This window comes from Corapipo altera, unplaced genomic scaffold, assembly GCF_003945725.1.
Source record: "Corapipo altera isolate COAL_440 unplaced genomic scaffold, ASM394572v1 104, whole genome shotgun sequence".
In the NCBI taxonomy this organism is placed as follows: Eukaryota; Metazoa; Chordata; class Aves; order Passeriformes; family Pipridae; genus Corapipo; species Corapipo altera.
Genome location: NW_020884920.1, coordinates 413,198 through 424,654, shown reverse-complemented (window position 1 = coordinate 424,654; position 11,457 = coordinate 413,198). Strand labels below are relative to the sequence as shown.

At 38.7% G+C, this 11,457-nt stretch overlaps 1 protein-coding gene across 1 annotated transcript; it reads right to left on the bottom strand.

The window, feature by feature from the left end:
- Window positions 1-286: 286 nt before the first annotated feature.
- PMS2 (PMS1 homolog 2, mismatch repair system component) lies at window positions 287-11,376 on the bottom strand. The gene is made up of 15 exons (XM_027656430.1): window positions 11,263-11,376; window positions 10,895-11,034; window positions 10,232-10,318; window positions 9,390-9,492; window positions 8,512-8,695; window positions 7,847-8,014; window positions 6,563-6,660; window positions 5,740-5,839; window positions 5,361-5,445; window positions 4,815-4,967; window positions 2,909-3,803; window positions 1,930-2,097; window positions 1,350-1,450; window positions 1,088-1,257; window positions 287-702 (listed from the first exon to the last, which is right to left on the bottom strand). Exons 1-15 carry the CDS (start codon window positions 11,280-11,282, stop codon window positions 559-561), a joined length of 2,616 nt encoding a protein of 871 aa, XP_027512231.1. The 5' UTR covers window positions 11,283-11,376; the 3' UTR covers window positions 287-558.
- Between the last annotated feature and the right edge of the window lie 81 nt (window positions 11,377-11,457).

Sequence of the window (11,457 nt, the reverse complement as noted above, 5' to 3'; positions counted from 1 at the left end):
TATTCAAGCCTGAAACACAGACACCAGTAAGTTAATCATTAAGTGCAATATTTATGCTTGAGGTAATTATATAATGAAACCCAGCTTTAGTATAAGTAAAAAAAAGTACTTTATCTTCTGTATCACTTCCATTTGCTTTAAAATTATCATATGCAGGATGTATAAACACAGAGGAGTTAGTATTTGTTCTATGGCATTACTAGAGACTTAAATTCACATTCCACTTCATTTTAAAAATCAGTGTATTTGCTGTAAATGAGGTTCATCTACTCATGATCTTTATATATAAACATCTATATTTATTTTATGAAAGTTTTGATTGCTGCACAAATAAGTAATACACATAAGTAAACTTCAGTAAAAGTTATTTACACGTGAGTTCCAGTATTGCTGACTTGAGAGAAATAACAATGAAACCCTGCTGAATGTCTTCAAGTGCTATTGTTTCCAACTTTGAAAACTGGCTAAAATCCTTTTACTTAAAATAAAAGAGTCACGGTAAAAGCTCAAAATACCACCAAGAATTAAAATTAACAATGTTAATGAGCAGGAACTGACTTATTCTGGTGAAATCATGTCTAAACTGACTATGTGTCTCATAGTAGGCCTTCCATGGGGGCAGTTCCAGGGATGCTCAATCTCACCCATGTGGGTGATCAGTTTTCTCATCTCCTGCACGTTCAGTGCAGTTCCAATCATCACCTGCAAGGAAAGGAGAAAAAATAAATTATTATTTCCTTTCTCCATACTGACAGCTGACACACACCAGAGCAGTAATTCAGCCACTGCAGCGAGTAAGTTCCGTGCAAGGCATTTAAAGCAAAAAAACCTACCAGAGGATCAGAAGACAAAACACACCTAACACAGTGTTCATAAGTGCACCAGTTTGGAACACAATAAAAAACTACCAGAAATGTTTCCCCAGGTTCCACTAGATAAAAACATGAGGAACAGAACAAAGGATATCAGCTGTTGACACTCCACAGTAAGTAAACTTCCCCTGCAATGCATACACAGAGATAGCCACCTACAATACATCAGAAAATCTGGCATTTATTTGGAACCAAGCATCAACTGCAGTACTTACAGACTTTCTGCAAGCTCGAGAAGCAAACATCTGTCTGACCCTGGAGGGCCTGCACATGACTCCAGGGCAGTCACTCAACATGAAGATCAGCTCATCGATGTCTTGGGGACCAAAAATCCAGTTTTTGCTTGTTGGCAACGATACCAGTTTAACTCTTTGAGTTACGGGAGCTGAAAGATTTGCAATGATAATAAAGATACAGAGCAATACAGGAAATTACTTTTTCTTGAGAGAAAAACTACTTAAAACTGGTCCAACTCACCATTTTCATCTATGACAAAATCAAACCCATTTTTTTTGAATATTTCCAGGTTTTCAATCAGTACAGTTTCATTTACTGCTGTTAAATTGAGATTTTGAGGCCTGAAAGAGAGAGAAAAAGATGGTATTGCATAGGTACACAGTGCAGAGCACTTAAGACAGGCTTCAGAAGCAACCTAGAGATACTAATACAGAGCTCTCTATTGAAACATTTCCCTCTGCTTTGTCAAAAAAAAAATCTCACTACTGAACAGTTACTTCCAAGTGTTACTCAACAGAAGTAAGTCCACTGCCAGCATTCCCTGTGCAGGAACAGTCTCCAATATCCTCACTGGATAACAAACTGTGGGTTGCCATGTAAGGCCACTGTGAGATCTCTGACCACTGCCTTGCTGCACAGCTGCAGCTGCATCCAGGGAATTTATTTTTCATGTGAGGATTGACTCTTTGAAACACTGAATACAAACCCAACTTTAGTCTCAAGTGTTCTGAATGTGTGAAATGCTACACAATCAGTTATCCTTCTGAAACACTGAATTAAGCTTAGAAAATGTTATTGTTATAACACTGGAAATACTTACACTATCAGCCTCTGACCTTGGAGAACAGTGTGTTGTTGCAACATCTCAAAGTTGTATTTCTCATCAGTAGCGTGTTGGTCAATTATGAAAAGATCAGAATTCAACTTTGTTATTATAAACCCTAAATTGAACTGGCCAATGATTTCCATTTTTGCAAACATTTCTTTACTGTATACAAAAAACACAGAGATTATAAATTACACCTCTTCAGTTTTCATGTTAAACTGTAAAACTTGTGCAGAACACACCTCACATTAAAAAAAAAAAAAATCACATTTAAGTGGGATATAAATGTGGAAAAGTAGAGTTATCTGGGATGTGCCACTGACTGATGAGGCCATATCTGGCAGAACACAATCCATCATTAAGACAGGACTCGTTCAAGATTCTCCCATTTGTGATAAATAAATTAGAAACAGGCAGTACAGCAATAGTTGAAGTGAACAGTACTGAAGATGGCATCATGGTTTTGAAGGCAGTTGCCTTAATCTGCCTCCTTTTCACAATTACAAGACTTTCCTATGACATTCTTTAAATCCAAATATTAACAAATCTCAGACTTTTACTGTCCAGTGACCATCTGAATGTAACTTATTTTTTCAGCCACATCTCACCACATTTCACATTCACACGAGGAAGGGATATGAGCTGTACAGTCTTTTCAGATTGTTCTTATCTGTCATGAAATTTGGTATTTCTCTGACTGCACTGCAGTTTACAAGGCTGAAATAAGCCAAATCTATAATGTTTGTGGCCTTTTTAGTGCCTTTTCCACATTCTGTCTGCACTTAGTTCAAAGAGCTGCTCTGTCAGTAAAATAGCTCATCAAATAGACATTTTAATGACATTTAATAAAACACAGACCCAAAGCTAACAGGTACCTGCAAGCCCCCTGCCCACTCCCAAAGACAGAACTTACATTTTTCCTTAACTCATTTTATTAATTGATGAACAAAATGTGTTAAGAAAGTGAAAATACCTGATTTCTTTTCTTAATTCATCTTCTGCTACTTTATTGTCCCCAGGACTAATTTTTGCTTTAAATCTTCTGTAATTTTCTGTTTCTGTCCTTTTCTGTTGTTGCTGTATTACCTTTTTGACCTTTTCTGCCAAAACCTTCATGGAGAATTCAAGAGGCACAATTTTCTTTTTAACTTCCACCAGTACATCAGCAGAAGTGTTCTTCACTTCAGGGTATTTACCTGCCTCCAAATCCTCTGCTTTGCTTTTAAAGTTTCTGCTTTTAAAACGTTTTACTCTTGGAGAGGAACTATTGGCTTCTTCAGAGAACTTACTTTGGTCAGTCCTGTCGTTCCCTTGATGTGACTTAGGTTCAGTGCCCAAGACCTGACCATCACAACCCAATGATTTCTTACTGCATCCAGCACTTTTAAGACATTCACTTTGAAGTTGTTCTTCTGTGCTACAGAATTCTTCTTCAGAATTAATTGCACTTTCACTATTGATGCAGCTCCCAGCCTCTGGTGTACTGCATCCAGCATCTGACTCAGAAATGCTACAGAATCCAGAATCTGAGTTATCTTCTAATTTTCTCAAATATTTGCTCAGAATTGACACCTTTGAGTCCATCTTATGCCAACCCCCAGGCTCCTTAGTGAACACAGCTTTTTGAGTCTTTCCAGTACTCACAGTGGTGTCAAGTAACATTTGTCTGGGGGAACTGTGCTGCTGTTTTACCTTTTTAGGGCTTCGAAAATTACACTCTGGTGTTTGATGGAGAGAGAAGGACTCCCTTAATCCTGCAAGAGTCATTGTTCTTTTGCCTTCACTGCTTGGACTTTCAGTCTCAGAGTCAGACAGCATTTCTACCTGAGGCTTTTCTGTCTCTTCAGGAAGTGTCTTCTTCAAATTGCCTGATAAAATCAGAATAAAGAATATTTCAAGATTTTAAGTTAGCTGGAAACATGAATTAAATGATGTGCTTTAGTAAAGGGAATGAAAAGAGGTAGAAAAATAGCAAACTGCTCAAAGGAGCCCTTAAGCTTCAGACAATGAGTGTGGGGCTGAAATGCATTAATATCAAACAGAAAAGCAGCTACATCTTGGAGACACTTAATGGCACCAGTGAGAATGAATTTATAGTCTCCTTTTAAACTGGAACAGCAATCAGTCCCATCAGCACATTTATTTATATTATCAAAAAAGTTCAATGACTGAGTGACAATGAAAAGTGAATTGCTCTTACATTTTAATGGTCATTATAAAATTCCATTGGCAAAGTGTTAGGGAGCTGACACAATAGGCACTTGTAATACGGGATCTGCAGGTTATTACAGGACTTCAACCTTGCAAACTGTCACTCCAACATGTATTTTACTAAAGATTAATTTAAAATAACAGTAAGAATCAGGCTAAAGCTGATTCTATACATCAGTAAAAAAGAAAATTAGAAGGGGTTCTGTTGAATGAAAGGAAGGGGATGAGGTGGTGTTAACACAGAAAAGCAATTTTGAAAGACTGTACAGTCACAACAGAATCATCAATTCCTTAGATATCATAAAAGAATCTAAGTTAAAATCCAATAAACTCATACTCAATTTTCCGATTTTATTTATGAGCCCTTAACTATTTTTTCTCAAGGACATTTACGTAAAGGAAACACAGATCTCTTCCAATATCTTGGGAGAAATCTTTCAAGCATTATCAATTAATTTTGTGTTAATTTTTTTCTCACAAAGTTGACTGTAAATCATGCTGTGCTTTCATGTGTCATTTCCCTAACAATCACTTAATAACTTAGGGTCCTTCTTTATTTTTATTTATTTAGTAACTTTTTTCATGTATTCTTTGAGTTTTTAAACCCACATATTTCCATCTTCAATTCTCTACCATATATAACACACAAAACTTCCACACTTTCCTACCTGCAATGTCCAGAAGCTTCTGATTGACATTCAGTTTGTTAACATCACTACCAAACATTTGCATCAGAGAAGTTTTTAGAATTGCTAATAAAAACTTTTCTTCCTGAAGTAAAATTTGCCTTTTGTCAGGAGTTACATTAATGTCAACACACTCTGGAAAAAAAAAAAAAGGAAAAATAACAACTTAACAAATAAAATTAAATATTACTGCAAAGAATTATCTTGTTTTGTTTGCTGTTTTGTCTGCAACTGTCTCAACATTCCAGCAAACAAAAACATGATATAAGTTCTCTTGAACTTAAGCTAACTTTAGGATTGCCTTTTTTTTAATTTTTTAAGATAAGAAGTTACTTTTGAGTACAGAAAAAGAGGAGGGGGAAAACAGTGGAACCACTGCTAGACCCTATCACTCCCTCACCAACTGTGGATAAAAAAATCCCCAAAGTGCAGGAAGTCATGCAGAGATGAATGCTACAAAATTCTCTAAATAAAAACTTCATTGAATAATAAAGTTACTGAAATTACTGAAAACTATTCATAACTTACCAGAATCTACCCCAATGTTAAGGACAACAAACGGGTACTGGTGTTTATTGTGTAAGTGATAAACTTCATTCACAATCTTGACAACCTGCAGAAAAGATGAAAAAACCAAAAACTTCAACACTATTATCATCTATTTCCCACCAGTGTATGTTAATTAAGTCTCTTCAAAACAATTAATGCTCTAAATCTTATATTGTGTGACTGAGCTTTGGTTTGGACAAACAGACACAATGACAACAAAAACTTGAGACCCAAGAACTTGCACCATCAAGCCACAAACACATATATGAGTTACTCACATAGCATAGGGAAATCCTGAGGTTTTCAGAGAAAATTGAAGCAGTTAGTGATGGTAATGGTGGAAAAATGAAACCCTCACCTTTGCTGGGTCACAGGGGCGTTGGTTGATAAAGAAAAACTGTCTGTCTGTTGTACTCCTTCCAACACCGTGATCACAGCGAGAAATGAAGCCTGTGATTCTGGTGGTAACAATCACATAAGGGTCAGGTAAAATGGAGGAGAAAAGCAAAAGAAGAGTATTTTAGAAGGGGCTTAGAGAAACACTATTACACAGCATCAGTAAATATGTGTATAAGTATTTCCTCTCCCAGTTCCTTATCTGACAAAGGCTAATTGTTCAGCTCCAAAAAGGCATCAGGCAATTGAAAAGTAGCTTGCTCTGGTTTCATAAAAAGTAGCATTTGTAATTTTTCTGCTCTGAGAGCAGAAGAGAGGTCAGCTGTGAACTGTCATTGGCAAATAGATGCATCAGTATCTGCCCAATCTCAGGTATAGTGAGATAAAGAAAGTACACTTCAAGAAAGTAAAGGGTAATTTGCTTCCACAAACCGATCCACATTCATCTCATAGCATTTCTCAATAATGCCACTGAAGAAACACAAGCATAAACACAGATACAATTCATCAACATCAGAGCACTGACAAAGCTGGCATTCAGGAGACTGAAGTAACATAGAACTAACTAGGACATAAGGAACAGCAGTTTTGTTCTTCCCAACACCTTGGTCATGAATTACCTTCTTAAATCAAGTGATGGTCTTTCCAAACTGTACACCAGTATTTACTATGTTCTTCCTGGTTACTTTAATACTATTGACCACCACACTTTCTTTTTTTTTTTTTTTAATATTGGTTTATGGTAAAATGTCACCAGCAACAGTGTTTTGTACTTTCCTAATTACCTGTACAGATTTGGTGGCATGTCAGCAGTGTTGAGTCCATATTCTTCACAAACAGCTTCACTAGGAGGGAGCTGAACAAAAGGAATAAGGCTCTGCAACTTAAAGAAAAAAAAAGAGCTGAAACATCTAATCTGCATAGATTTTCCCTTCTATTTTATTGTTACTTATTAGCCTTAAAATTTATTTGATACAATGGTGAGTTTTTGCTGATCAAATCAAACACTTAAAATACCCAAACCTACTAGAGGACAGTTGCACTGCCCACTGAGAAACAGAACATGCCTGAATGAACAGCTGTTCTCATCCTCTGATACCACAGCCTTGGCCTCAGTTCCTTCACAGCCCTTGGCTTTAAAATGTACACAGACAGAACAACAAAATGATTGACAGTTTGGACTCTCCACACATATGACCTAATCATGTTTTATGAAAAAAGAAAAAGCAAAAACAGTAACAGAAGTTTCTTTTGAAAGAACAATTAAACTGTTAGAAAATATGTATTATTTCAATCACGAGCTCCCTAAGAATAGCTTTGTTTACCACAAACATTTTCCCAGTCATGCCACTGTGATTTTTCTGTCATTAGAGCACATTCTACTGATTTTAAATTAAGTATTTGATACTACAAAAGCAGGCTATAAGCTAAACATTCCATTCAGATACCACTCCATTTTCAGCTATGCTTGTGGCCATGTGGCAAGACAAAGTTACATCTTCCATCTCATCTTTCAGCCACAGCATGAACAGGCTTTGAAAGCTCTGCATGGGCACTTGTGGAGGGAAAAAGTGCTTATCAACAACCAGCAGCTGTCAACCACTCAGTATTTCTGATGGTTGTAATATACAGTTGTGGAAAGCATGTTTTTAAGCTCTTTTTCATCTTTGCTTTCATCTAGAGGACAACAATTATTTTTATAGCTATTACCTAGAAGGCATCAAAGTCTACACCATTTTTAGGATTTTTTAAATTGCTTGTTCTTGTGACCTACAGACCATTTGCTGGCACAACAGCTCTTAAAATTGGCTTCAGAGAGATATTAAGCAGTAACCCCATCTCCTAAATCATTCTCTTCCATCAAAACATCTCTGAGCAGACTCTGGAATCGGGAGAATCCGTGGAGGCTGCGGTGTTTCTCCTTTTTCAGCCTGTAGGGTTCGCTACAAATCAACACTTGCTCCAACCTCTCCCGGTTTTAAAGGGTTCCCACAACCCTCGGCTTATTAGATAATACAAATCTCTCTATACAGCTCCACTGTCTCTCTTTTCAATAACAAAACTGATACCTGTTTTTGTCCAAATACTGCTCCAATGTTTTCCTTTAAACTAGGACTTCCAGCAGTGGATATCACACAGCTTTTTCTCCCTTGGCCAACTTGATTAGTGCAGTTAATCCTCACTCCTTTGGAAACAATACAGTACGCCTGCAACAGCTGGACCATTTTTGCATATTCCTATCAGAGAAAACCAGAAAAGTCATATTTATATGAAATGTCTCCTTCTAAAGCATAGATGCATAAACAAAGCATTCAGTATTTGCAATTAACACAAAAAGGGGGAGGGGAGTTTGATAATTTTTAAAACCTTTACAAAGTAAATTTAAATATATATATATATATGTGAAAAATAATGCTTTAAAAACCAAACAGCATGTTTACAAGACTGATATTTAGCCACGACACAGCAGCCCCTGATTTTGAAACACACAGAAGTGATGATGATATGGATCATTTTCAAAATCTGAAAATTTTGAATGCACCTCTAAACCCAATTACTGCCAAACAGGAGAGAAAAGCAGACAAGGAGACTCTTTTTTTATTTGCTTCAGATTTAAGACGGGCATGAAATAGTCAGACATAATCAATGCATTCTGCAGAGAACTGAATTTCATTCAGCAGGGAATAAACTCTGGGGTGTGACACTCCTTTGGGTTCAGAATTTCTCACCATACCTTTTTAATGTTTCTCTGGAACTGTTTATGCCGCACAGGTAAGGTGGAAAACAGCTGCTGCACACTCACAGTTGTGCCTTGCTGGCGGGGGAAAGGAGCTCTCTCAGTAATTTTACCATTGTGATCAAACACCAAACGAGTCCCAACCTTTGCTGACTTATGACAGGTGAAAATGGTAACATCACTAATGGAAGGAAAGAGGCAACAGAATCATTCACTGAGCACTGTGTTATCTATTCCTCATGACAATCAGGCATAGAAACTACAGCAATACTATTCATTTAATGAAAACTAACACAAACAACTAAAACCCCGCCCTTCAGAGTAGTGGAATGTTTTCCTAGCTACCACACAAACATTTTTATTTGTATCCCTTTCATACAAAATGTATCCTCTCTTATAAAATGCAAAGTTAAAGTCTGGTTTTGATAGATACCAGCAGGACATTCTCCATGCACAGCACTGTGGACAAAAACTGATTTAAAAGGTATAGTTGGTCTGAGAGGAATTTAAGTACAGGTTTAATGAGTCACAGAGAGCAAACAGCACTTAGATATGACAGAGCTTTACATCAGAGGATCAAACACTCATGGAAGTACACAGATCCATCCTGCAGAGATCTGCATACTTACATTTTGTACATAAAATGACCAGTTAGGTGCTTAGAATCATAGAGTAATTTCAGATGCTGAGAATCACAGAATAATTTTGGTTGGAAAGGACTCAGGATGTCATGCAACTTACTGTTCAAAACTGACCTAACACTAAAGAACTGGAAGTTTCCAAGGCCTCATTTTATCAATATTGGTAAACTTTGGTGGGTTTTGTTGGTTTGTGTATATAGTAACTTTCTACTAACAATAAATAATAATAATTACCTTAATGCACACAGTGAACTCAAAGCTTCACCTCGAAAGCCAAATGTTTCAACATGTATCAGATCAGAAAAATCTTGTATCTTTGATGTATGATGTTTCAGAGCTGGAAAAGGATATTTCAAATAGATATTTCATTTCAAAGTGACACTGGTCTATGCAAGTAACTTTTGCATCCATGCCAAGAAGCAAAAAAATCTTCTGTATTATTCATTGTATTTTATATAGCAATTAAAGACAAAATACTTTCCTTTCCCTTTTTCCTATAAACAAGATCTCTTTAAAATCCTCAGATATACCTGTTATTCCATCCTCACAGCCCAGTTGTTACATGAAGAAAGAAATATGATTTCTGTTGCAGTGGCTAGTTAGATTCATCACACAGTATTGCTTCTGCTCCCACCCTGTGCAATTTAAAACTAGCAAATGCAAAATTTGACAATCAACACAATGTCAGTTCACCTCCAGCAAAAACTCCAGCTCATAATTCACCTCTCCAAGGCAGTCACTCCCATCAAGCTCAACTCCTTCAACAATGACTGATGATTCAACATGAATGAATCTAAATGAATTATAGGATTTTCTCCTCTGTGATTATTTCTATTATTTGTGCCACTTAAAAAAAGCAATCAAATCAGAGACTACTTCTGAGCTACAAGAACTATAACCACAAGAGGTCTATAGAAGTCCAGCTCAAGCCTTGCAGGTCACACACACATTATGTAAAAGCCAAGTATCCATTAAATAAGATTAAACTTTGGAAATTTGTTTTGAAAAAGTTGCTTTCTTACTGAAATTTGCTTTCAAAATGTCCAAATATAAATTATAAAAAAATTTTAACTTACTCAAGCCTTCAAAGTTTTCCTCTTCCACTCCATCTCCATTATCCGAGACCTCTATCAGTTCTGCTCCATGATCTTTAAGTTTTATATCTACAAAATTGAGTCACAGAGTATTTTAATCTGGTATGTTTACACATGGTAAATTCTGCACCTGAAGTAAATTTATCAAATAACAGTTTTTCATGTCAAACTTGAACAATAATAATAATTAAAAAAAAAATAATCCTGATAGCTGACAAAAGCTCGGGCAATGTAGTGCAAACCAGCCCGTACTTGCAGGTATCCGGCTTCACTGAACTTCTACCGGGAGAGAAGTTTTCCCAGTTATCCCAGCCACCATTCTGGGAGCTCTGGGAACTGCAGCCCTGCCTGAACCCTGTGCGAGCCCCAGGCTGGCAGAGCCTGATCACCGCTGCTGCACAGGCCACACACCTCACTGACTGGCCAAGGGGGCTGCAAGTTAAATAACACAAACTCACGTGCTTCTAGGAACGCAGCTGAAGCTTGGGAATCAAAATGCTTTGTTAATCTGACCTGTAAAATCACTGCAAACACGCTTGGCCCGCACAGTATTTGCCCAGATTTGCTAACACACACACTCTGCTTTGAGGAAAAAGACGTACTTTAGAGGTCTATGAAAAATTTTGAAATTCGATGAAGAGTTACCGATGTTGGTCGCTCCGGCATCCAGGCTGTTCTCCACCAGCTCTTTGACGGCAGTGCCGAGGTTCAGCACCACCTGTCCCGAGCAGATGCGATGGACAGACTTGCGGTCGATGGGCCGGATGGCTGCGGCGGGCGGCGGGCTGGGAGAGGGACGGGAACACACGGCGGTGAAGTGCTGGTGCCTCGGGCGAGGGGAGCGGGGAGGGCAAACACCGCGGGGGCCGCACCCAAACCCCCTCAGGCTTCCCCGAGCGAGGGGAGGCGGGAACCGAGGGGGGCCGGAACCGTGCGGGGAGCGCGGCTGCCGTGAGGGGACAGAAGCGGCCCGGGCGGGGGGTTCCGAGGCAGGGCCCGGGATAGGCACTCACCAGAGCTCAGCAGCCTCCATCGGGATCCCGACGGGACGAAACACGCCCCACTCCCCTCAGGCTCCGTCCCCGCCGGGTCACAGCCCACCCGCCCCACAGGGCCCCGCGGGCTCAGCCCCGCCCGCCGCCCTGTGGGGACCCGCCCAGCCGCGCCACGCTGGCCAATGGCGGGAAGGCGTGGGGGCAAACCGGCGT

Bases quoted from the DNA above. Each gene is read 5' to 3' on its own strand.
- PMS2 (XM_027656430.1), bottom strand. From the start codon at position 11,282: ATGGAGGCTGCTGAGCTCTG. The intron at 6,661-7,846 runs GTATCAGTTTTG...TTTTTCTTTAAG, and splicing joins CAGTATTTGGACAAAAACAG to TTGCAGAGCCTTATTCCTTT. The intron at 5,840-6,562 runs GTAATTAGGAAA...TGTTACCACCAG, and splicing joins ATGCCACCAAATCTGTACAG to AATCACAGGCTTCATTTCTC.